The 27,610-nt window shown below is 35.0% G+C and overlaps 1 protein-coding gene across 1 annotated transcript; it reads left to right on the top strand.

The window, feature by feature from the left end:
• The first annotated feature begins 715 nt into the window (after nt 1–715).
• LOC111053448 (dnaJ homolog subfamily C member 8) lies at nt 716–27,474 on the top strand. The gene is given in 7 exon segments (XM_022340345.2): nt 716–944; nt 1,823–1,981; nt 4,159–4,225; nt 9,339–9,433; nt 10,623–10,686; nt 10,689–10,861; nt 24,673–27,474. Coding segments are annotated over 7 exon segments (765 nt in total). The 5' UTR covers nt 716–860; the 3' UTR covers nt 24,796–27,474.
• Nucleotides 27,475–27,610: the final 136 nt, after the last annotated feature.

Below are 27,610 nucleotides of genomic sequence, written 5' to 3'. Positions count from 1 at the left end.
TTAATGAATAAAAAGTTTTATGGAATATTAGCAAAATGTTAATAATTGAAGTTTCTTGATTTATGTCTACTATCCAGATATTTATCTGGATAGATCCTGGCCTAGGAATGAATCAACAAAATATAGTATTCCGACTAATAGATACCGTAACATAAACACATCTTACTTTAGTAGATTAGTCGATAAAGCTGAAAAATAATAAACTTTCCAGCCAATTAATAATGTATGAATTTCTTGCTTTTCGACTATCCTGTAATTAATTCCATCAATGGTATGAAATACTTTGTACGCCTCATCCTTTTTTAGTCTGTAGATTCTGGATGTGAAGACATAACTTAACAAAACAGCAGACAACCAACGCTTTAACTCTCGACCAATAAGAAGCGTTGATCCCGGTACCGGTTTTGTGGAACATACTTTTCGAGCGGTGCAAGTGAGCATGTACGTGGTGCAAGTGAGCATGCACCACTCCACTCTGTTCCAAGATGGCGACCGGTACCTAAACTGTCAAAAGCTCCCACCGAACGCATTTTCGTGTCCTTGGTCGAAATCGTACATGTACCGCAACCTCCCATGAACACAATCAATAACTTACGCTATTGTTTCTCTATGATAATAGTATTGATGAGAGATTCGGATCACTTTACTAATCCGGATCAATTAATCTCGTTCACTGCCGTGAGCCAATCAAAAGACCAGGATTGTAATCTCTAACAAGATGGCGCAGTCACATGAAGTGTCTAGTATTCGAGACATGGAAAGGTTGGATAGGCGTTTCATTGCTATAGTTTTTATTCTGTGATTAAACGTTGAATCGAAAGATTTTCTCTGCTTCAATGTTTTGATTTTTCATTTTCATTATGGCATCATTTAGCTCAAACATACCTCCAAATGGAATTGTGCTTCCTGAAAAAGAAGAAGTTTTCAACGAATATTATTCTGAGGTAATAAGTTTATTTTTTACATTTTTTTGTTCTACTCATAATATAAATGCTACCATATTTTACTACATTACTTTCTTCTTCCCATATTTTAGGTTATGTCTTATAACTGTATAATACTATTTTCAGTAATTATCAATTCTGTATTCTTTCAACAAATTAAAGCTAATTTTAAATTATATTTGCAGAAATTTAACTTGAATTACTTTTTGAATTGTTGTTATGATATAATAATATTATATGCCTAGACAATACTGTAGAGCTTGCTATCACCATCCTTATTAGTCTATAACTTGGGCAAACCCACAAGCCATAACTGGTCTTATTTGATTTAAAGTTAAATACATTTCAATTCATTAAACATAAAAATATAAAATCTATTCATGAAACAAATAGTATAATGATAAACTTAATAATTTTTGTCAAGAAACAAGGTATTTGGCTCTTCGAACCATAAAACTTGCAAACAGCATATTGAATGAATTTGATCATAAACTCCTGCAAATACACATAAAAGCCTAGCTTGTGATAAAAATAACAATACTTTTTATAGTAATAGCCCTTTGTCTTCATTGCTTAGCTTTATTTGTGTCTTAATAGCCTACTATATGCCTATGAATAGTATTGATTAAAATTGTTCAACTGAATTAAATTGGCCAAAAATAAGAATCCCTGGAAAAAATGCCAACAAAAGGAGTTTGTCAAAGAGCGTACTATACTTAATTAATATCTTAGAATAGGCGACTCAATTAAATATTTAAACTCTGTATCCTAAGTAGCCTAAGTATTCTTTTCAAGTTAATACGGTACATTATCAAAGTTTGATAAATATTGATATTTATATTAAAATCTCATTTATAACGCATAATATTTGATTGTAGGTAAAAGAAATTGAAAAGCGTGACTCTGTTCTGACACCAAAACAACAGATTGACAGACTGCTTCGACCAGGTTCAACATATTTCAACTTAAATCCATACGAAGTGCTGCAAATTGAACCTGATACCTCCTTAGAAGACGCAAAGAAGAAGTACAAACGAGTAAGTATTACTACTTTACTTTCCAGCCCAAAACATTTTTACAATTTAGGTAGTCTTAAATTGGAACAATTTCATCAACCCTTCCCTGTTTAGTATTCAATAAAACTACCAGTCATTCCAACAATCAATTACCCAATTAACACTTGACAATCTCATTAAAAATATATCCATCATTAGATCAGGCTATTTATGATTTGATGTAATTTAATCACCTTGAAGTAATGTTCAGACCAAAATCTGCAGCTCTGCAGAGTCTATGGATGGATGTGTCGCCGGCTTAATCCATGCGGGTGTTCACACCGACAACTATTTATTTGCCAGCCGACGTTCCAAGAAAACTCGATTTTCGAAAAGCGATTTTCTCCAGGCATCCGAGCGGACGTTTTCGACAAAGATATCTCATCAAAAACCTAAATCATGTGAATATGGAGATAGAAGAATTCTAAAACCCCCTACACACTTGAAGACCAGACCTAAGACCCAGACTGCCTGAAGTCTTCAGGCCACTAGCAGACCGTCTGCAACGGCTCTACACAATCCAGACCAGACCTAAGACTAGACAAGCATAAAGTAGAATACCTTATGAATATTACTATTTAAATTTGCTTGAACATTTTTAAATGTAACTAATAATAAATTCAATAAATGTTACTGTTAAATAATAGATTACTGATAATGATTTGATAAATTACTTTCCAATTCAACAGATTACAATATCACTAATCAACAAATTACAATAGTTCACTATTTAAATTGGCTAGAACATTCATATGAAATTAATGGAAAAATTATAAATTTTGAAGTCATAATATTGATTACTTCTTCACCTGTAGTGAAACAAGAAATCTGCTAATCTAATGATTATTATATCCAATCGAAAAAATTCCTCAATTTTGATCATTTTTGTGTACTCGCGAATTATTTTATTAATTTGAGGGTACCGAATCCGAATCTGAAATCACAATTTCTCTCTCTTCATTTTTCCGCAATTTAAGTTTTCGACCAAGATCGACGAGCTACTGAAGACCGTCTGCTGTCTAAAGACAGCGCTACACACTACAAGACCCGACCAAAAAGTGTTCAGGGAAGCAAAGATCGTGTATGGTCTTTGGTCAAAGTCGGCAGCTCGGCAGACGGTCTAAATATCATTAATCGGTCTTAAGACAGTCCTACACACTACAAGACCAGACCTTAGATTTAGACCGTCTCAAGTCTGGTCTTGAAGTGTGTAGGCGGCTTGATTTCAGATTCGGATTCAGCGCCTTGAAATAAATAATTTTGCTCAAAAAATGAAAAATAAATGTAACTGAGAATAGAGTGAAAATAGCTCTGTCGGCCCACAGATGTTTTCGGTGTGATCACAAAATCTGCGGACGTTTGCTCTGTCGCCCTGCAGAGTAAAATAACTTGATTGGAACAAAGCTTAAAGTTGAACGAAAATTAAACGCTCATATTTTTACTCTGGAACAAAGTTTCAAAATATTTCTTAATTTTTGTTGACCCATTATGCAATTGGAGCGATGTTTATAGAATATTTTTATCATAAAACTTACTTTTTAGGCTGTATTTAAAAAAAATTCCGGTAACGTACCCCCTTTTGAACACCCTCCAGCTCCTAGACCCCCTAGACCCCCCAGAACATTGCGTTCTGGAACCTACATTGTTACAAAAACAGCACTGGTTAGGCCTTCATAAAATTATGAACTGAACAGTTTCATAGGCGACTAGTAAAGAGTACATGGTCATGTTAAAGAATCAAATTAGAATGCTTAGCCTTTCCATAGTACTACTTGATATAGCAACTTAAAAAATATTGGCGCCCTAGTTTTACATCACCGAACTCTCAGTTCGGTGAAAACCGGTACAGCGTGCCCTATGTCATGATTTATCTATCCTTCATGATTTCTCTGTGTTGAGCCACCACTACTGCGGATCACAAGATGGCGATGGCAGCTGGAAACTTTTTTCTTAAAGGCTTCAGCCTTTTTTTTTAATTATTTAAATCGTTGCAGTCATTCGCCATTTGCAGTGGTGTGCGCAAGCCTTCAATATGGAATGTAGAATAGAAAACTATAGACCTTAAATCAAAAATGATAGTTAATGATATTAAAATAGTGTTGATGAATATTAATTTTCAGTCTATCATTTCTCACTTTCATTCTATTTATTCATTTCAGCTATCAATTCTGGTGCATCCTGATAAAAATCCTGATGATCCTGAGAGAGCACAGCAAGCTTTTGAAAGTGAGTTGATTTTAAAACTTTAGATTAAGTTAATGTCTTATTGTGAGATGTTAATACAGCTCTTTCTTAATGTTTTATTTTTGCTGAGTGTGATGCCCAAATGAGCTCCAGGCTTGTATGAATAATTAGTCCAGTCAAATGGTCGTTTTTCAGGAAACAGTCCCGAAAGAATTTTTCTCGACGGTTCTATATGTATTTTGGGGCGCTGAATTCGAATCTGAAATTTGCTGACACGCCAGAGGGCGGCTTCACCCCCAAAACCCCCAAAACTTCGGACTTTTTTCAATTTTCCCATTTTATCTCGTGAACCTTGAGTTTCTCAAGAAACATCATTCTCGACAAAATTGAAGAGAATAAGATTCCCAATAAATTGAGTGGTCGCGAAGGATTCTACCATTTTTGGTTCCGGAGCTACGAATTTTCAATAAAGGGGTATTTTTTAAGGGGTTTTCAAAATCAAATAAATAAATTTTTATTGTCATTAAGCAACATTGGCAATAGACAAAGTCAAAACTATACTAACATTATGCAAGTCAGAAGGTTATAAGTTAATGTAATTGAAAGTATATACGATATACATATAAACACATAAACATAACTACATCTAAAGTAAGCCCAGAAGAATTCAAATATTCATCACTATACAAACAACAGTACAAACAAGGCCCTGTCAAAATGTTAAAACAAGAAAGAAAAGCTTCAAGCAATCAAGGAATCAAACATCAATAATCATATCGGAATCCAAGAACTCTTGTATAGAATACATTGGTGTTTTCATTAACCAGTTGAAAAGTTTCATTTTAAATCTATCTGTAGACTCATTTATTAAGCTTAGAGGTAACTTATTGTACAGTTTCAGACCAATAATATTGTAGCTATTCATTGACTTTGAAAGCCTTTGGAATGGTATATTCAGTCTATTCTTATTTCTTGTTGCATAATAATGTATGGTATGTCTTGGAATTTTCTCTACCTTTGTTTTTACATGTATTAGAGCAGTGTATATATAAAGATTTATGATTGTCAAGATTCTCAACTTAATAAAAAAAGGTCTACAATGCTCAGTACTATTACGCGCATTTGCTAATATCCTGATGGTTTTTTTCTGAAGTAAAAGTACACTGCTAACATGGCTACAATTACCCCAAAACAACATGCCATATAAAAAAATACTTTGAAAAAATGCAAAATAGGCTGACCTTACATAGCTATCAGGTACATAATTTTTTAATTGCTTCAACAAATAAATAACCCTAGACAATTTACTATTTACATACTCAATATGTGGCTTCCATATTAATTTTTCGTCAATATATATACCTAGAAACTTGACATTATTCACACTATTATCTGTTGGAATTTCTCTTAAGCTAAAAATCATTTGTTGAGTCTTATTATTATTCAATAGGAAACCATTTGCCCTGAACCATATGCTTGCTTGGTTTAAAGTATGTTCCATCGTAAAAGCGAGTTTTTGAAAATCTGAGTCTGAATTGAAAAAAGTGGTATCATCTGCGTAAAGCATTGACTGAGATGTCACTGATAATGGAAGATCATTTATCATCAGGGTGAACAGTACAGGTCCAAGGATAGAGCCCTGAGGAACACCAAACTTGATCATTTTTACCTTAGATTTAGTATGACCTACATAGACTATTTGCTTACGGTCAAATAAGTATGACCCAATTAACATGAGGCTTACACTGTTCATACCGTAGAGACCAAGTTTATTCAGCAGGATTGTGTGGTCGACACAATCGAATGCCTTGCTGAGGTCACAAAAGGTAGCCTGAGCAAATTGATCTGTTTCAAAAGCATCCAACACTTCTTTAATCAGAGCATCTATTGCAGATGCGGTAGATCTACCTTTTATAAAACCAAACTGAGCTTCACTTAAAATGTGCTGTTCACTTAGGTAATTTGAGATCTGGATTTTGTTACTGACTCAAAGATCTTTGAAAATATAGGAACTAATGATATGGGGCGAAAACTAGATGGACAATCTTTTGGTCCCTTTTTATAAACTGGTACTACTCTTGATAATTTGAGTATAGATGGAAACACTCCTTCCGTTATACAACTATTGATGCAGTAAGTTAGAGGTTCAATAATGCAGTCTATGACCTTTTTAATTATATTGCTGGATAAATTGTAGATGTCTACACTGTCAGATGATTTGAAGCTATTAACTATATCTAATATAATGTTAGGAGTTACTTCAGAAAAACCGAAGGCAGGCCTCCTTGCTGTAGTGCAACTTTCAATAAGTTGGGCAGCAGTAGTGATTGGCTGAGCAATTTTATCATGCACTTCTTCAACTGATTTTACAAAGAATTCATTAAAAGCATCTGGAGGAATACCCATACTAACATTACGACTCTCTATTTTAACTTGATTGATCATTTTCCAGGCTGATTTACGTCTATTACTGGAGAGCTCAATCTGAGTTGAGTTGTACTGTTTCTTGGCTGTATTTATAGCATTCTTATACTCAGTCCTAGCATTACAATACGCTAATCTAGATAAGTTTGTCTTGTCTCTTATATATAAGTGATGATACAATAACAATTTGTTTTTCATTTCTAACAACTGAGGTGTATACCAGGTGGAAGGTTTCCTCCTCACTTTGGCATCAGGAGAGTTAGTTGTGACTCTAACAATTTTCTGTGGTATGCACAAATCAAAATAATACAAAAATATTTCCATAAAACGGTTAAAAATAGCTTCACCACCCACTTGGTTAGATAATTTGGCTACCCAATCTATATTTGATAGTGCAGATCTAAAATTTTGCATCTTCTCAACAGTTACAGGTCTAGTAGAAGCCATCTTTGTCCTGACACCGCCATCCCCTTGGGCCAAATTCAATAGGCTCAGAAAAACACAATCATGGTCAGAAAAATGGAATGCTTTTACATCTATGTAGATATATTGTGTGCCTATGTTGGTAAATATATTGTCAAGGCAAGCAGATCCCCTAGTGGGCCTTAAATTTGTGCAATAAAAGTTGAACTGCCTTAATAGATTTTTCAACTCATGAACTGTTGCCTTATCTTGTAGTACATTAAACTCAGCATTAAGGTCACCTCCCAGTACAATGCGATAATTTTTCCACCTGGGTCTACTGAACAAATGTAAAAACCTCATCAAGACCCTGTAAGAAAAGAGCAGGGTTTCCTGAGGGCGATCTAATCATATTTAGAAAGTCATGATCACTCTCTGAAGAGACACTCTTGGCAACCTGTCTTCCCTGACTGTCCGAAAAACACCTAATCTTCACTCGCTGTTTCGTGTTATTACTGTCAGTCTTATATTTTTTATGTATGTCTCGTGAGTCATTATTATTTGATTGAAAGTCCTTTCCTTGCACCAGTTGTGTATTATTAGTTTTTAAATTCGCCCACTGGAGTCGGTCCTCACTTCGTCGCTGCGTCAAAACATCACATGATGCCGAATTCACTAGCACCTCGTATTTATTCTTCCATCGGTTGGCTTCATCTCTGGACATTTCTATTTCACTCCGTAAGACACGGTTGTCAACCTCCAAGGTTTCCACAGTAATGGCCATAGATTTAAGTTGATCTTTGATAGCCAGATGTTCGTTCTTAAAATTAAGCGCCATTGAACTGGACTCAGCTTTTTGAGATATCACTTGATTCTCGAGTATTTCAATTTGCATCTTCAATTCTTGTGAGAAGGCAATTAAATCATCTCGTTGCTGAAGAAGCTCGACTGTACGCATACTATCTGAAGAATCAGTTGAGACAGTCCTTGTGGTCGGCGTATTTACACCCATATCACAAGTCATAGGTGATGAAAGTGAACTTCTGTTATTTCTAGGAGTTTTTGAAATAAATTCTGAAACTAATTCACTCTTTGAATTGTCACTCGCAGGATCCAAATCTGGAGCCGGATGATTGCAATCTGATTTAAATTTATACTTTTCAATATAATAATTACCTTTAGACACAGAAGATGAGAATCATAGTGCTGGTATATATTTTGCAGTGCATAACAATACCACAAACAGTCATGTATCGAAATATATACTGTTTGAATTGTTATCTTCTGCCTTATGTATGTAATTAGTTTTAAATTAAAAAATTAACAGTCACGGGTGCCTTCTTTTATACTTTTTTTGTTTTTTATCTTATTATTTATTATTTTATGTCTATTATACCTTTGACTTAACTTATTATTTGGTTATACTTTTACTTTTAGTTTAACTTATTTTTCCGTTCAACCATATTTCTCTTCACTTTGATCGTACCGTACAAAATTAGAAGATTCTGTATCTCTTCAATAAGTTTTTCACTCTCTAAGTTGAATGAGCCCTCACCGTCACCATCAAAAAGTAAACTGAACTAGTCGGTGACGGCGCAGGCACGGCTCGGGCAACAAACACGGTGACGGTACTGACACGGTGCGGTAGTATGTGTCCCTACACGTTCGAAAGCATTTGTTTTCTCACTCGCCGTAGTACGTCCGACACTCGACCGTGCCGCGGCGCGGGCTTTGTGCGGTTATTTGTGTCCCGGCCATTAACCAGCAGGTAACCCGTTCTTTGCACTGCGAAAATTTTGTGTTGTAAAATGCAATCTCTTATGTCCAGGAAACATAGAAAAAATAGAATAATTATTTACTATTTTGGCAGAACTACGTGGATAATCTACATCAGAGTAGAAAATTCTCAGCAAAAAAAAATAGTTTGATCGTTCTGGAACCTGCAACCATTCATGAGCCGCGCGTGCTACCAATTACGCTAAGGAGACACTACTTGGAGAAAGCTCTGTTTGGTTGGACTTTTATTATTGCGTAAACTTCGAATCACAAATTGGATAAATTTGTTAAAATTATCAAATTGAATTAATTGATTGATGGCAATGAGAACGAGCATATATCCATCCTTGGTAAATTCAGAATTGTTATGTAAGATTATAGGTTAATCATAAGTATACAAAAAGTTATTCAAATAAATCGATTATTCTATCATGACATTATGATTCAATACGCCTTGTAACAAAAAGTTCGTGGAAATCTTCTGTGAATAGTACTGTATTTAAACAGTATATCATTTTCTGTCTGTAACTTATAACATTTTGTTTTTTTTCAGTCATAAGTAAAGCATGGAAAACATTAGAAAATGATGATACAAGGAAAAAATGCTTGGATGTAATAGAAGAAGCGAAAGCTCGGACAGACCATATGGTAAGTACATACTACTTACTACTTATAAACACTATTAAGGTAAGTAGGCCTATAGTAAATTACATTGCAGTTCATTTTAACCTTATGCTTTGACAATACAATCCATTGTAACTTTCTTGAAACTTCAATTGATTTGAGTTCAACGGGAGTTTTATGACTTCACAATTATTTTAATAATACATTTTGAAAAAATTCTCATTCATTTTTTAAAGCATTTTTCATATTAGTCGTTGGTCATAAGTTTGATATTTCAATTATTTCCAAACTGATAGTACTTTTAGTGTGGTTTAATGCATTTAAAAAATCTCCTATAATAATAATAACAGCAACATCCTTCAGTCTCTGACTCGACGTCTTTTTTCCAAAGAAAATGCGGAAAAAATGTTGGAAGCCAATATAATTTCCTACTGTGCTAATGATAATAATAATATAGCGGTCTCTGAAAATATATTTATCAGATTTTGTGCGGCACAACAATGATCAACAAAATTTTTCTCATATCTGGAAAGTTGGAAACTTGTATAGTAGCTGCTAATATAGTAGAAACCAATGATTAATTCTCCATTTTGGATTCCACGGGAGAATTTCTCATCAAAGATTTCCAACTATTTGTAAAATAGTTGATTATATCATAGTGAAACAATAGGGTAACTATATATCCCATGGTATAGGGCGTTTATGTCGCAACTTTTACTTTGCGTAAGATTTTTACTGTTTTGTTGGGGTTGCGAGTGTATGAACGGCACAATATGAGCGACTACTAGCGTCACGCAGCTCCACGGGAAAGAACTACGTGGACTATTGGCTTGAGATAACAGTAAAAGTTGCAACATAAACGCCACATACCATGGGATATCTACTTTTGCTATTGGTTATATTGATAGGCAATTTCAATAAACAAATATTAACATATGAAAATAACGAGAACTGAATTTCATTGTTACACTTTAAACACACTGATTGTTAGATCTCTAGTCAAACCCTTGTTTAAACCTTCAGTATCTTATCTGAATTTATATTTGAGTATACATTGAATTCTGTGAGTTTTATAAAATAGGTATCTTTTAGGGGCTCTTAATACAAGTAACTTACTCAAATGGTAATCAGAACTTCCATTATGCATTCCAGTTAATTAAATTAACTAAAAATCATAGATGAGAATTTTCGAATTTCCAATATTTGTTTTCAGATTTTAGAAAAACGAAAACGACAGAAGAAGGAAGGCAAAGATGGGCAAGTAGAGGAGGACGACCCGCGGCGTACAAGCACGCTGTCTATGTGATGACCATGAAGCTATTCGCCGACATGGAGAGGAGAAGGAGGGAGTTGGATGTCAGAGATGCCGAAGAGAGAAAACGAAAACGCGAACAAGAAATAGAAGAGGAAGAGAAGGCTTCACTAGAAAAAGAGTGGCAGAAAAATTTTGAGGTTAGTTTCAAGCCACCACTGCATATTATCAAATTTTCAAGTAAGTTACTAAACGCATTTTGTACAGTTGAAAGAAGAATGAAGTTTAAAGAGGGGATACAAAAATTACGGAACTTTAATAGAGCCACATTATTCACATGATCAATAATGTCTTGTTCAAACATTATTATTGATGTATTTGAGACATTCTTGTTTGAAAATACAGTACCAACTCGGTCAAAAAACTGCCCTAGATCGTGCCACCTGTATCTACTTTCTTATCTTCTCCTATCTTTGATCCGATTGAAATAATTAATTGAACGAGCGAAGTGAGGTCTAAGTTTCAAGTCGACGGTTTGGCATTTCTCTTAATGTTTGAATGTTTATATGTTGCGCATTTACGGTGAAACGCGGTAATAGATTTTAATGAAAATTGACAGGTATGTTCCTTTTTAAATTGCGCGTCGACGTACATACAAGGTTTTTGGAAATTTTGCATCTCAAGGATAATATAAAAGGAAAAAGGAGCCTCCTTCATACGCCAATATTAGAGTAAAAATCAGACTATAGAATTATTCATAATAAATCAGCTGACAAGTGATTACACAGATGTGTGGAGAAGCCAGTCTATTACTGTATTCGTATTATAGTCCAGTCACTATATACATTGGTGCATGCAATTTATATTGTAGTTCTGATTTTTACTTTCCTTGCCCTATTACCATAGGTAAGGAAAGTATTGCCCTCCGAAAAAAATTAAGGTACCCCAATTTCCAAATTTCTATACGTTTCAAGGTCCCCTGAGTCCAAAAAAGTGGTTTTTGGGTATTGGTCTGTATGTGTGTGTGTGTGTGTGTGAGTGTGTGTATGAGTGTATGTGCGTCTGTGTACACGATATCTCATCTCCCAATCAACGGAATAACTTGAAATTTAAAACTTGAGGTCCTTACAGTATAAGGATCCGACAAGAACAATTTCGATCAAATGCAATTCAAGATGGCAGCTGAAATGGCAAAAATCTTGCCAAAAACAGGGTTTTTCGCGATTTTCTCGAAAACGGTTCCAAAGATTTTGATCAAATCTATACTTAAAATAGTCATTGATAAGCTCTATCAACTGCCACAAGTCCCATATCTGTAAAAATTCTAGGAGCTCCGCCCCATCTATGCAAAGTTTGATTTTAGATTCCCAATACAATTTAAAAAACAAATTTCAAGTGGAAAAGATTGAGCATAAAAATCTCTACAATTAATGTCCAGTAACATTTTCACATTGAATTGAAAATAAGCTCAAAGTTCGAGAAAATAAGATTATTAAATTGCAAACTATTGATTCTATTAAATCATTCACTATGAAGAGATAGCAGATATCGTGTGTCTGCAGCGTTATTGTCCTGTCACCAGCTGGCTTAGATCTTTGAATAGTAGACTTGAGATGCGCGAGAACACTAGTGTCAGTTGATCAATTTTCATAACGGCAAGGAAAGTTGTGTGAGTGCGCCACACCAAATTTTTTAATATATTATTTGGGTACATAAGAGAAGTCCAGATCCAATTTCTTCATGCAAAATTTCCTTGTGCTAGATACAGAGTGGCCCAAAAACCTCGTATTTTCGGCTCTTTTTCCATTTTTCAGCTATTTCTGCCAAATCTCGTAATCGGACAGAAAAATTTGCTCCCGCCTTTTTTCTAGATTATAAAATTTTGAATAAAATGAGATCATTCGGAACTCTCTATCTCCAATGAGTACTAAGTTATGATTTTTCAAAAATGAGTGAAATTTGAACAAAAAATCAATTTTGACGAATTTTAGTTTTTTGATCAACAATATCTTCCGATTGTTACCATTTAGATGTATAATTCAAAATCCCTCTGGGCGTATTTTGTGCTCCACAATCTGAGATCAGGTAGAGCGCTCCATCTCATATAGATTTCCAGGTACACCTGACAACAATGCTCCTTGTATTGTGAAAAACACCTAATTTTCAACTTCAGCCATCATCACCAACTACATTGTCCTCACATTGATATTTCGCACAATGACATAAGTTCATGAGATTATTTTCTATGAGAATCACCCGTTAGATGCACTTCATTTCAGTATTTCCTAGTGGAGAGGCGCGCTTAAGGACACCTCAAGGATCAAAATTTAAAACACTTATAACTTTCGACACAATGCTCAGATTTCATTGTACTACACTTAATTCTCGGCTCATCAAGGCGGTCCAAAATCAGATGCAATAAACAAGTCAAATTCGGTCGAAAAATGGAAAATTTATTGTTGAGTGTACTTAAGCCCAAGCCAAAAAAGCAAATTTTTCTGTCCGATTACGAGATTTGGCAGAAATAGCTGAAAACTGGAAAATGAGCCGAAAATACGAGGTTTTTGGGCCACTCTGTATCTAGCACAAGGAAATTTTGCATGAAGAAATTGGTTCTGGACTTCTCTTATGTACCCAAATAATATATTAAAAAATCAGAACTACAATATAAATTGCAAGCACACCCCCTTTTTTATGTCTATATTGACTGGACTATTAGGTCTATAGTTTCAATCAAATACCTTAAAGAGGTATGCATCTTTAAGCTGGGTTTACACCAAAACCCACATGCTTGTGGGTTTTCTGTTAATAACTTAATCCTTATAGATTCTATTAGATGGAACGGAAGTTGACAAACACACATCTTCATCATGTGTATGATAAGTTATGTTCAATCTAATATAATCTATAAGGATTGAGTTATTAACATTTTGTTAATATTATGGTCTAATCGCAGCTTCAAGGTCTTTGGTTTCAATATTTTGTTTTGCAGTCATGGTATTATTATGCGTGCCCATTAGTATCAATATTCTCACATTCGAAAAAACTAATTTAATAGGTGATTAAAAATAAACAAATCAACTAAATAATGCTGGAGAAATTATAATATTTTTTATTGTAAAAAATTAATTTTCATGAGATAGAAAGATTATCACAGAACTGGATGAATTATATCATATGGAATACAAATTCAAACGTGAACTGAGTTTGTTAACATTTAAATCAAGTGACATCAGGTAATTGTGGATGAGAATACTGCGTGTGGTCTACTGTTCACAGAACTACTAGTCTAAAGGTGCATTTTCGTTTGTGAGTAAATTTCCGCAGTCGACGACGACAAGCATTCTTGACATTCTTGAAAACGTCCTAACAAGATGGCGGATGAGAGTGTCGAGTCAAACTGCAGAGTCTGTTGTAAGATAGTAAAAGAAAATGAAAGTGCATTAAATTGTGAAGGTTTGTGTGCGAACTGGTATCATATTAAGTGTATCAACGTTGTAACAATAGAATACCGGAAAATTTGATCTAGGTGACAAAACAGTGTAGTATTGTGAAGCGTGCAAGGGCAAGGTAAGAGATATCATATCTAAGCATGCAAAGTTTGTGCCAAAAAAAGATGAAACAAGCCGTTTGAACTCAAACAGTGACAATCATTTTATTTTAAGTGAAATTCTTGACAAGATGAGCAAAATGAATAAAAATTACTTGCAATTGAATAAGCGTGTTGAACGAATAGAAACAAGTGAGGTTATGTGCAAACAGGTACATGAACATTCCCAAGTTTTACATGTTCAAGATGCAAATGAAATAAGTGAAGACGAAATTATTTCAAACTCCCATGTAACAAACAATGTAAATTCAATTTGTGTAAAAGAATTTGTAAATTCTAGTGCTAGTGCTATGCATCCTATACCTATTTTAATAAATAATGACAACACGAAAATATATCTTGACGAACATGCATTTGAATTAAGTATTAATGCAACTAATGACAAAACAAAATTGATGCTAACAAATTAATAAACACGGCTTTTTCGGCTGAGCAAAAGAATTCAACCATTTTTTCAAGTAGAATGGAATTATGTGATTTGACAAATGAAAATGAATACGATGTAAATTTAAACTGGAAAATTTCAACTGAAGGAAAAAATAGTAATTCAAGAAAAAACACCTTATCTACCAACAGTAAAAATACACAAAGTTAGAGAGCAGATAGCAAGGACAAAGGTGAAATGAATTATGCCAAGGCTGCAAAAAACAAACATGTCTAAACCAAATAAAAAATCATTGTAGGATCTAGTAATCTAAATGATGAATTAGGACCTAAATCTATCCTGGTGGGAGAGAAAAAGGCGTGGTTTCATCTGGGTAAAGTTAAGAAAGGATTCATGTCTATGTCATTTCCAGGCGAAAGTATCATGATTGAAAAGTTGGATAGCAAGAGTGATACCTATTGTAGTTTCAAACTAGGTGTGGAATATGACAAGAAAGAAGAAATAATGGATAGTACGAAATGGCCTAGATTTATCTCCTTGAGACGTTTTTTATTCAAAAGGTTTCAGGGGGGTGGATGGAACTGAAGTAGACTTAGAAAATCAGGAGAATGTTCTGAGAAAACTGGACATGAAACTGAATTTCATATTTTTGAATGTCCAATGTCTTAGAACAAAATCAGATGTCCTTGAGTTTTTCATAGAGGACATTGACCCCAGCATTTTATGTGTATCTGAGCACTGGCTGAGAGAGGAGGAGGCTGATTTTCATAGGAATATTGGTGGACTGGATCTGGCTAGCATATATTCAAGGCCCATCCACAGAAATGGTGGAACAGCAATTTTTTTTGAAGAGGCATAAAGTATGTGGAACTGTGACTCCGAACTCACTGTGTGGAGCTATCAATAGACCTTGTGACAATCAAACTAATTGAACATTCCATCACTGTGGTCTCCATTTACCGCTCTCCGGATGGTGATTTCGAGCAATTCATAGAGCTTCTGGAGGATCTGATTTCACTCACAGAAAAGCAGGATTCAAGGTTGATAATTGGAGGAGATTTCAATGTTCATCTGGAGTCCCCATCCAGGGAGAGAGATGTCTTCACAAACCTTCTTCGAGGACATGGGCTTTTTATTGTGAATCAGCTCCCAACAAGAGGATCTGCATGCTTGGACACTGTTGTCACAAACTTTGGTTCCTGGGAGTGCACAGTTGAAGTCATTGATCACATGCTGTGAGATCACTCCGCAGTGGTTCTGTCATTGAAACAGAGTATGAGGAGTGAGCCCCCACCAACATGGCACTCAGATTACAGCTTCAGCAGCAGACCAGTAAGAGACGAACTCATACCTCTTTTATGCTGCAAGCTAAACAGCATAGACTGGGAAGATGTTATGAATCTGACAATACCTGAATTTGCTTTTGACATGTTGATTGCTGGATACATGAGTGTCTTCAACTCAGTTTTTCCAAAAACCAAAAGAAAAAACCCGAGAGGTACAAGTAGTTCTCATTCTTATCCAAGAGATAAATCATGGTTTACTGAAGATTTAGCCGAACAAAAAAACTTGGTGACACTACTACACCATTGTTACAAGTCAGCAGTGATCCCGGAGGAGAAAGTGGAAAAGTATGGACAATATTTGAGACAAAACAAACTGTACAGGCAAATGGTGACACAAGCAAAAAAGAGTATAATACATGCACCATCGAAAATGCTTCAAATAGTTTTAGAGCTGCCTGGGAGGTCATTAACAGACATCGTCCAAAAAAGCCAAGAGTGAGATCTAATATTAATCCAGACAATTTCAATAACTTTTTTGTGAGTTTTGTTGACGAAGTATTGACTAATAAGGCTGTGGCAGACACTGACCCAATGGAGAATGTTACTAACACGGTACACAGGATGGATGTATGGGAGGAAATAACCACTGATAGAGTCAAATGTATTGTCAGGGGCCTGAAAATTTCAAAACCTCAGGACATATTTGGCCTATCAACATTTGTATTGAAAGACATCATTGATCCCATCACAGAGCAAATGGCTACAGCAGTCAATCATTGCTTCAGGTTGGGAGTTTTCCCTGACACATTAAAACTAGCAAGGACTCTGCCAATTGATAAGAAGGGACATACAGAACTTCCATCAAACTTCAGACCTATTTCCATAGTACCTACATTGTCCAAAGTTATTGAAACCGAGATGAAGCAGCAAATCACAAACTTCTTTGTAGGAAACAACCTCCTTAACCAGGCCCAACATGGTTTTAGAGTGGTCGTTCAACTGCTAGTGCACTTATGGCCCTGACAGAGAAAATACAGTTAGCTTTCGAGTATGGAGATTTGCTTTCAATCACGCTTTGCGACCTGAGCAAGGCGTTCGACTGTGTGCCTCATGGTATACTTGTCAAGAAGCTGGAGAAGTATGGTGTACAGGGAACAGTACTGAACAAACTAAGAAGCCACCTAGAAAATAGAAGGCAAGTGGTCTCACTTGAGGGAGCCTCATCAGGCATTAGAAATGTGGATCATGGTGTGCCACAGGGCTCAGTGTTGGGTCCCCGGCTTTTCATCCTGCTTATGAATGACTTTCCAAACAACGAGAGCTCTATACTCTTTGCAGATGATACCACATTGACTGCTAGAGGTAAAACTGTGGAAGAAGCGGCGGAAAGATCAGTTCTCCAACTAAATGTCGCCAGGACCTGGTTTGCAGCAAACAAGCTGATGCTAAATGACGATAAAACAAACTTTCTGATCTGTTCCCTGAAGAGAACAACATTGGAGGCAGAGCCTGTAAAGTTCCTGGGCTTCTGGATAGACAGCAGGTTGCAATGGAGCTACCATGTGACAGAGGTCTGCAAGAGATTGTCCAGGGTAATATACCTGCTTAGGAAGTTGAGACATATTGTCTGCAGAGACTACCTGTTATCAGCTTACCATTCCCTGTTTCACAGTAACATTGGATATGGACTACTGCTGTGGGGACACGCACCTTCTTGACACGATGTGCTACTGCTACAAAAGAAGGCAATCAGAATCATCTCTTTTGCAGGACATAGAGATCATTGTAGGCCACTTTTCAAGGAACTGAAAATTCTCACCATATACAGTCAGTATGTCCTGTCCTCCTTGATCTATGTCAGGGACAATCAGCATAAGTTGGTGAGAAGAAACGAAATTCACAGCCACAACACTCGCCATGCTACCAATCTGGAAGTTCCTCGCAGCCGGTTGGCCAGCACACAGAGAAGTTTTCCATCAGCTGCACTAAGATTTTATAACAGACTCCCAATTGAAGTGAGAAATGAACCTCGCACTAGATTCTGCTCTCTCATCAGACAGGCATTAATATACAAAACAATTTATTCATTGACTGAGCTGGCTGAGGAGCCACTATTTTAAAACCTTTGACACAGTCTGTCTGGTACCTCCAGTCAAGGACGAAGACATCAAGTAAGTAAGTAAGTATCAAGCAGGCCCGGCCCCAGGGGTGGGCGGACCGGGTGGCAGATTTTGGGGGCGGCAAATTTTAAGGAACGGAAAATTTTTAAATACAAATGAATAATGAATTCATAATATCAAATGTGAATAGTAAAATTATATAAGAAGCTTTTCCAACCTCGAGCTAATGAACATGAGTGGTCAACAATGATCAACAATGTCCCAGGAACGAATGAGTGGTCTAGCAAACATAAAATAGTTCAGTCCCCAGATCTTGAAGAATTGGTGAAAACTCCGTCGGTCAGATCTGAACATGGTCAACTCTTGTAGCAGTACTTTTCTGAAGTTGGCCAACATATTTGCTGGCTTGCTATTGGCTACATCTGATTTTGATTGATGAAAATTACTGAGATATTGCAATTATTGAAATGCTAATGAATTAATAATATTATTATTAAACGAAAATCCAAATTAAATGCTGTAATATAGTAAATATGGTAACACCCCATGATACTCAATATCAGTTTTGCTGCTTATATTCAGTGGGTAATTTGCGCTGAATGCCCTTTTTACTTTACCGTCAGGCCGTCAAAAATTCAGATTACTGTATTTTTTCTGTAATTACTGTACTGATTTTTCTTCATACTCATTATTTCGGGGTTGATCCACAAGGCCCCCTTCTTATATACGCCCATGGCACAGACATTTTGTATAGTCACACATCTATAATAATTTATAATGATATTTCAAATATGAATTGAATACTCTAGTATAAAGTGATTTACAAATCACCATAAATTTTGACAATTTTTTTTATAAACAAAAGAACATTCCAATTCTAATGAGATACATTGGTTGATGTAAGGATTGAATAGCATAGGCCTACTGTGTAATAAAAGAGTAAAGCAAATCTTTTTCAAATTTTTCCTTTATTTCCTATACTATAATAATTTACCAATTAAAAGATTCCGACAACGAATCTAATAAAAAAAACTTACTACAACTAAATCAATATCACTAAAAACTTTGAAATGTTTCATTGCGTCAAAAATATAACCCAAAAACAAGCAAGGAAATTGATCGAACCAGTCTTTTGACCGTGTTCAAATAATTTGATCGCCCGTTCGGCGGCAGTCAAAATTAACCATTGGTTTAACCGTGGTCAAACGTTACTGGTGTTGGTGGAACGAATTATTTCTGATTTGACCAGCTGATAGACTTTAACCATGTTCAAATGCATTGACCAAGGTTGGTGAAACGGGGCATTAGCAAGTTAAGTAGGCCTAATACTCTGTTGCAGTCTACATCTTAATGCTGTGCAAAGGCTAAAAATAAACTTTCTACTGGTGCTATTTTTCAAAGTTTTTCGATTTGTATATTATCACGCTATCAAAATTAAAAAGTTTTCTTTGAAAAACATTTTTTTCTGATAGTTACTTTTTGAGATATGAGCGCCTAAAGTTAAAATTTTTGGGACAGAGCATTTAAAATTCGGTAAGAGATAAATTCATCAGATTTGAAGGATAAATTCTTCATGGTATCGTTGATTGAATAGAACAAGAAAATTTTTCTGAAAATATCATTTTTTGAGAAAGTTATTCAATTTACAAAAAAAAACTCAACTAAACGTCATTTTTAGTAAATTGAATAACATTCTCAAAAATTAATATTTTTAGAAAATGTTTGTTTTATTCAATCAACAATACCATGAAGAATTTATCCTTTGAATTTCATGAATTTATCTCGTACCGAATTTGAAATGTTCTGTCCCAAAAATTCAAACTTCAGGCGCTCATATCTCAAAAAGTAATGATCGGAAAAATTTTCTCTCCTGGGAAAACTTTTTCATTTTGATAGCTTAATGATATTATACAAATCGAAAAACTTGGAAAAATATCACGAGTAGAAAGTTTATTTTTATCCTTTGCACAGCCCGTTTTCATATTGTGTACCTATTTCGAACATAAAAATAGTTTAAACAGATATTTTGTGTTACTAGTCCAGTCACTATATACATTGGTGCTTGCAATTTACATTGTGGTTCTGATTTTTTAATATATTATTTGGATACATGAGAGAAGTTCAAAACCGAATTCTTCATGCAAAATTCCCTTGTGCTATATACAAAGTGGCCCAAAAACCTCGTATTTTCGGTTCATTTTCCAGTTTTTTAGCTATTTCCGCCAAAATCAGTCATCGGACAGAAAAATTTGCTTTCTCATTTTTTCAAGATTATAAAATTCTGAATGAAATGAGATCATTCGGAACTCTTTATTTCCAATGAGTACTGAGTTATGATTTTTCAAAAATGAGGTGAATTTTAAGAAAAATCAATTTTGATTATATTTAGTTTGATCAACAATATATCCTGATTGTTACAATCTATATGTAAAATTCAAAATCCCTCTGGGCGTGAATTTGTGCTCTACAATCTGAGACTTAGTAGAGCGCTCTTTCTCATATAGATTTTCAGGTACACCTGACAACATTGCCCTTTGTATTGTGAAAAACACATAATTTATTTTTAGCTTCAACCATCATCTATATTGTCCTCGCTGTGATATTTTGCACGATGATATAAGTTCATGAGATTAAGTTCTATGAGAAACACCCGTTAGATGTACTTCAATTCAGTATTTTCTAGTGGAGAGGCGCGCTTAATGGCACCTCAAGGATCAAAATTCAAGGATCACTCGTTGGATGCATTCCATTTCAGTATTTCCTAGTGAAACGCTTTCCTAGTTGTACGCTTAAGAACACCTCAAGGCCATTTTTAAAATCTTCTACAACTTTTGAATCTTATTGGAATTGAAAGTATTCAATTGCAGTGGAAAGACGGGGAACACTCTCACATCCTCACTATATTTGAAAATTTTATCTGAAGCATTTCACAAGATATGCAGCTTTGAATATAGAAATTGGTCATTTTTTGTGTATGGGGATATGGGCTCAAGTACATTCGAAAACAAATTTCCCATTTCTTAACCGAAATTGACTTGTGATGCATGATTTTGAACCGCCTTGACGTGCCGAGAAGAATGAAGTGTAGTACGATGAGAACCGATCTTCTTATCAAAAGTTCTAAGTGTTTGAAATTTTGATCCTTGAGGTGTCATTAAGCGCGCCTCTCCACTAGAAAATACTGAATTTAAGTACATCTAACGGGTGATTTTCATAGAACTTAATCTCATGAACTCATATCATCGTGCAAAATATCACTGTGAGGATAATATAGATGGTGATGATGGTTGAAGCTGAAAATAAATTAGGTGTTTTTCACAATACAAGGAGCAATGTTGTCAGGTGTACCTGAAAATCTATATGAGAAAGAGCGCTCTACTAAGTCTCAGATTGTAGAGCACAAATTCACGGCCAGAGGGATTTTGAATTTTACATCTAGATTGTAACAATCGGGATATATTATTGATCAAACTAAATATGAACAAATTGATTTTTTTCTCAAAATTTACCTCATTTTTGAAAAATCATAGCTCAGTACTCATTGGAGATAGCGAGTTTCGATAGATCTCATTCCATTCAAAGTTTTATAATCTTAGAAAAAGCAAGAGCAAATTTTTCAGTCCGGTCACTGATTTTGGCGGAAATTGTTGAAAACTGGAAAATGAACCGGAAATACGAGGTTTTTGGGCCACTCTGTATATAGCACAAGGGTTTTTTGCATGATGAATTTGGTTCTGGACTTCTCTCATGTATCCAAATAATATATTGGAAAATCAGAACTACAATATAAATTGCAAGCACACCCCCTTTTTTATGTCTATATTGACTGGACCTTACTGTTCCCCAATAGTTATATTTGTCAAATATTTGTTTAAATGTCAATAAATATAGTAACTTTTTGATAACCTTCGGGTAAATTTTTAAGTCGGCTTATAAAAAATATATCTGTAACCGGAAACATAAAACAGTCTATGAAACAAAAATAATTTTATAATGTGGAATATTTACACTTGGGACTCCTAGTACATAATTAATTAGAGTTTAATGAGACTCTGTGGTGCGAATGGCGCAATCGCATCACAGCGGAGACACAATAGTTAGGCGATCTCTCTAGGAAGGGGTGGAACCCGGGATTAACAATTAGATGGGATACTTGCGAGAGGAGGGCGGCGGTTGCCGATCTCGCCCAGGGCTGCAAAGTCCCTAGGGCCGTGCCTGTACTATCAAGTGACATTCATATTATCCAAATTTCAAGTGTGGTAAAACAGCTGATCAAATAACTTTTCATTATTATAAACAAAATTAAATCATTTAAACATATAAACATAAAGACAAATTTTGTCTTTATTATAAAAGAATTAAACATTCCTAATATTATCAACATATTGTCATTTAAAAGTATAAAAAGTATAAGCTCAACCTGCTCCATTAAAGCATAATTGAACATAATATTTTATATTATGTAGACAAATCGAAATTACCCAATCCGAGATTCTCTCCCTGTAGTTGGCGACGACTGCATTTACGCACAAACGAAAACCCAGATTTAAATACAATTGGAATTGAAAATTTAATATCCTATCATATTAAGCGAGCAATTTCTGTATATCTGTTTATATTTTTACTTCCTTTACCCTATTACCATAGGTATGGAAAGTATTGCTTTGCAAAAAAAATTAAGGTACCCTAATTTCAAGTTTTTTATACGTTTCTAGGTCCCCTGAGTCCAAAAACATGATTTTTGGGTGTTGGTCTGTGTGTGTGTGTGTGTGTGTGTGTGTGTGTGTGTGTGTGTGTGTGTGTGTGTGTGTGTGTGTGTGTGTGTGTGTGCATGTCTATGAACACGATAACTCCACTCCTAATCAACCGATTGACTTGAAATTTTAAACTTAAGGTCCTTATACCATGAGGATCTGACAATAAGAAATTCAATAAAATTGAATTCAAAATGGCGGAAAAATGGTGGATAATTACTAAAATACCATGTTTTTCACGGTTTTCTCGAAAACGGCTCTAACGATTTTTTTCAAATTTATATCATGGATAGCTATTTATAAGCCCTATCAACTGACATGAGTCTCATTTCTGGAAAAATTTCATGAGCTCCGTAATATTCCTGAGAAAAATGGCGGATAATCACTAAAATACCATGTTATTCACGGTTTTTTCGAAAACGGCTCTAACAATTTTCTTCAAATTTATACCATAGATAGCTATTTATTAGCCCTATCAACTGACATGAGTCTCATTTCTGAGAAAATTGCAGGAGCTCCGTAATATTCTTGAGAAAAATGGCGGATAATTACTAAAAAACCATGTTTTTCACGATTTTCTCAAAAATAACTTGATTAATTTTTTTTTCAAATTCATACCCTGTATAGTTATTTATCAGCTCTATTAACTGGCATGAGTTTCCTTTCTGGGAAACTAATAGGGGGTCCACCCCATCCTTGATAAATGGACTTAGTAACCTCCTTCTCGTGCATGAGGTAGGTAGGTAGAGCAGTTCATAAAAAGAACACATAGTCGAGATATTTCATGTGTAGAACAGCTGATTTGACGACTTTAAAAAAATGAGGACTAAAAAAATCATCGAGTTTCACAATTTACACAAAGGAAAAAGTGTTCTGAAAACAATTATTATACACATGTACAGAAGTCTGATCGTAGTTTCAAATATGAGCAAGGAAAGTTGTGTGAGTGTATCACACCAGATTTTTATATCTGGTTATCTGGTTATTTTTATATCTGGTTATATGGTTATTTATGTTCAACGGATCTCGAAAACGGCTCTAACGATTTTCACGAAATTTGGAACATAGTAGGTTTATGATATAAAAAATTCCGTTGCACTAGGTGCTTGGGAAAACTCGCTGAACGACATTAAAAGGATAATTTAACCTTGGCTGAAACAGCTGAGACTTTCGTCGTCTGTGAATAGTAGAAAGTGAGCGAGTGATTCTGTGGAAAATCAAAATATCGCATCCTCGAAATTCATAAGCTGACGTATATCCAGCTATAAAATATAAACACGATCATTTTAGAGAATTGTGTTCTGTTTATCAATAAATAAAAATAACGAGCGAAGCTCGGTGCCCCGATATTTGATGTTTAAATGGTGAAAAGTGATCATACATGCAGTACGAAAAGAATTAATTTCTTTGTTATTCTTCGACCAGTCTTAATAAATAGGTATCCTTGAAATTTTGATGAAATTTCTAACGTTTTTGTCTCTTGTAAATTTTTTGTGAACTGAACGGATTTCGTGAAATTTGCTATTGAAGATTTAAAATGGTCGCTCTATAGCTGCGTAAACTTTGAAACACAAACTGAATAAGTTTTTCCCAATTATAAAATTGGAATTAATCGATTAATAACAATGAAAATAGGCCTCGGTGAATTCAGAATCTTTATGTAAATTGCAAGTTAATCAATTCAGTAGTTTAGACGTGATGATGCGTCATTCGTGATTTTCCTATTCCTTATATTTGTAAGACATTTCTTTTCTCTATTATATTATAGATAACTTTCAATCATTACTATACTACTTTTCAATGATTTACTATCCTTTGATAGTTAATTATTATAATATTTACAATTTGGTTTGCAGGAATCTCGGCAAAACCGAGTCGATAGTTGGAAAGCGTTCCAGTCGGGATCAGGCTCGAAAAAGGTGAAAACGAAGAAAATGAAGGGTTTCAAGCCGCCCAAACACAAGGCCGAATCCAGATAACCAGTGTAGACATTGTGCTCTCTCAATCAAAACATTATCGTTTGTTTCCAACCATCAATGAGACACTAAAAATAGTTATCATTTATGGAAACATCTTAGTAATTCAGTAACTGGAATTCTAGTTGTGTGTTCAAAAAATGTAAATAGTTTCCTATTTGAATTAATAACTTTTGTATAAACATTTACGAGTATATCTAAACAGTACTTCCATACATTTTTCCGACAGTCTGTGTTTGTGAATGATATTTTATCAAATGCTATCAACTGTAGGGTTATCAACATTTTTCAGAAATTACTTCCAGACTCTTTCAGTTTATTTAAAACGAGAATAATGTTTTATTCGCGTTTTTTAATAAAACAGAACCATTACAAGTAATATTTGAAAAATACCTTTGATTTCTTATAAGTGTCATATTAAAGGTGTCGCATATTTCTATATGCCCTCCTTTTGAGGCTCAGACTGTTCGCAAGATGTCTTTTCGGACTGTAGCTACTGAATCAGTTATCCTAGTTTTTAGCTCCTCAATAGCAAGTGCTAAGAGATCTTTAACGTATATCCCCACAGGAAAAAATCACAGGGTGTTTAGGGGACCTTGGAGGCCAGTAATGCATAGCCAAGTCTTGCGGTCCTGTGCACCCTATCCAAGAACGTTGAGGCAAGTTGAGGAAATGGCGTACATCCATGTGCCAGTGTGATGGTGCTCCATCTTGTTGAAAGATAAAGTTGTCCGAGTCAGCAATTAGTTGAGGAAAGAGCCAATTTCGTATCATCGCCAGATAAGATGCACCATTCACTGTGTTTTCCTCAAAAAGAAGGGCCCATACACCTTAGTTTGTGAAACTGCACAAAAAACGTTCACTTTAGTCGAATCTCGTTTATGCTCCACTGTTTCATGGAGTTTTCAGTTTCCTCTTATACGAACATTATGACGATTAACTTTACCGCTTACATGAAATGTTGACTCATCGCTGAATATCAACCGCTGAAAAAAGTTATGTCTTCTCGGATATCATTACAAAAGTCGACGTGTCTGCTTCTGTCACCAGCACGAAGCGCTTGTACGAGTTGCAGTCGGTATGGTCGTAAGGCCAAACGCCGCCTTAACACACGCCACACAGTAGTGTCAGCTACTCCAAGTTCTCGGTTTGGACTCCATGTTGATGTTTGCGGGCTCCGTTGGAACTTCTCCCGAATTTGTTGCACTATGTCTTCAAATGTGCGTGGTCGACCGGCACTTTTCCCCTTGTACAAACACCCAGTATCTAAAAACTGTTTATACCACTGTTTAATGTTCTTTGGTAGAGCGGGTTCAGCACCATAACGAATCCGATATGCTCGTTGAACGGTTATAACTGATTCAGTTTTGCTAAACTGAAGAACGCTGAAAGCCTTTTGTTGAGAAGATGCCGTATTGTATTAGACTGACCACGCTCAAAGTCAGTGCTCGGGCCTCGGGGAGACATCTAGTGACGCTTTTTCAAAACTTTATGCATTAATAATAAAACAAAGTCAACAATTGAAAATATTGTAAGTTACACAGTAAAATCAACTGAATGAAGTGTTGTGGCAGACCGGGAGGAGAAAATAATTGGAAAACTATGTTTACAAGTTTGTGAAACCTCTTCTTTTACCAGGCTTGTAAAAAGGTTGATTGACAAATTGGTAAAGTTTAACACATCTCTCTGGTCACTAGGTTAGAATTGCCAATTCAAACTACAAAATTACCCGATGCAGGTATGGATTTACAAGAAACCAAATGAACAATACGTTCAAGTCTTAAGTCAAGAACATTTTATCTCATTAAATAATATTTGAAGCAGGACGTTCATTTGTTTATCCTGTCAAAGCGGGACATAATAACGTCCCCCGAGTAAATGTGGGGACAGCGGGACACTAACCTAAAAACCGGGACTGACCCGCCGAAAGCGGGACGGATGGTCACTTCAGCCTAGACCAATATTTATTCAATAAATTTATTCAATTCTAAATTGGGTCATTCTTTTTGTTATGATAATGTTATGAAATGTAATGCTTTTTTTAGATTCATCAACATTGAATTTTATTTTCACTCATAATTATAGTATTACAGCTAGATGATTCTGAATTGTATGTGTTCTTGGTACCTTGAAACACTCAATACCTATATAATATAATGATAATTATGTAGGTATTATGTGGAGACCAATTTTCAATTATTCATTTTTTATTATAATTTATTGTATTATAAAAATTTCTTTTAAATCGTAAATTATCAAAGTAATAATAATTAATGTGTTATAATTAGTTCATTAAGACTTACCGCTTCATTTTTTACACCGTAGTGAGAAATAATGTTTATTTTCAAGTTTCTTGGAAAATAAATACATTATGAAAAATGAAATAAATTTTATTGAATAAAAGATCATTCTAAATAATTATAAACTAATGTGCTAAAACTCTTAGTTCGCCTTCAGTTATTATTATATATATATGCATATGCACTCATAGGCCAATACAAAAATTAAAAACATTGAAAGAGTCAATAACTTATGTGGCCTATGTAGCCGGAAGACATTGCTGTGTCCGGCCTGAAAATTTTAATTTTTAGTTATTATTAATGAAAATATCTCAATCTATATACAGGGTGATTCATAATTATGGTAAAATATTTTAATACGTGATAGTAGAGTTAAAAATGAAAAAAAAAGTTCATATAAACATATATCCATAAACGCTTCATTAGCGAGCTATACAGGGTGAAAGATTTCGCCCGGAATTCAGTTCCTCTGATGAAATACACCGATGCTGAATTGTTTGGGGACTAGTTTTTGAAAA

This window comes from Nilaparvata lugens, chromosome 2, assembly GCF_014356525.2.
Source record: "Nilaparvata lugens isolate BPH chromosome 2, ASM1435652v1, whole genome shotgun sequence".
NCBI lineage: Eukaryota > Metazoa > Arthropoda > Insecta > Hemiptera > Delphacidae > Nilaparvata > Nilaparvata lugens.
Note: the sequence above shows the minus strand (reverse complement) of the source record. Positions and strands in the feature narration are given on the sequence as shown.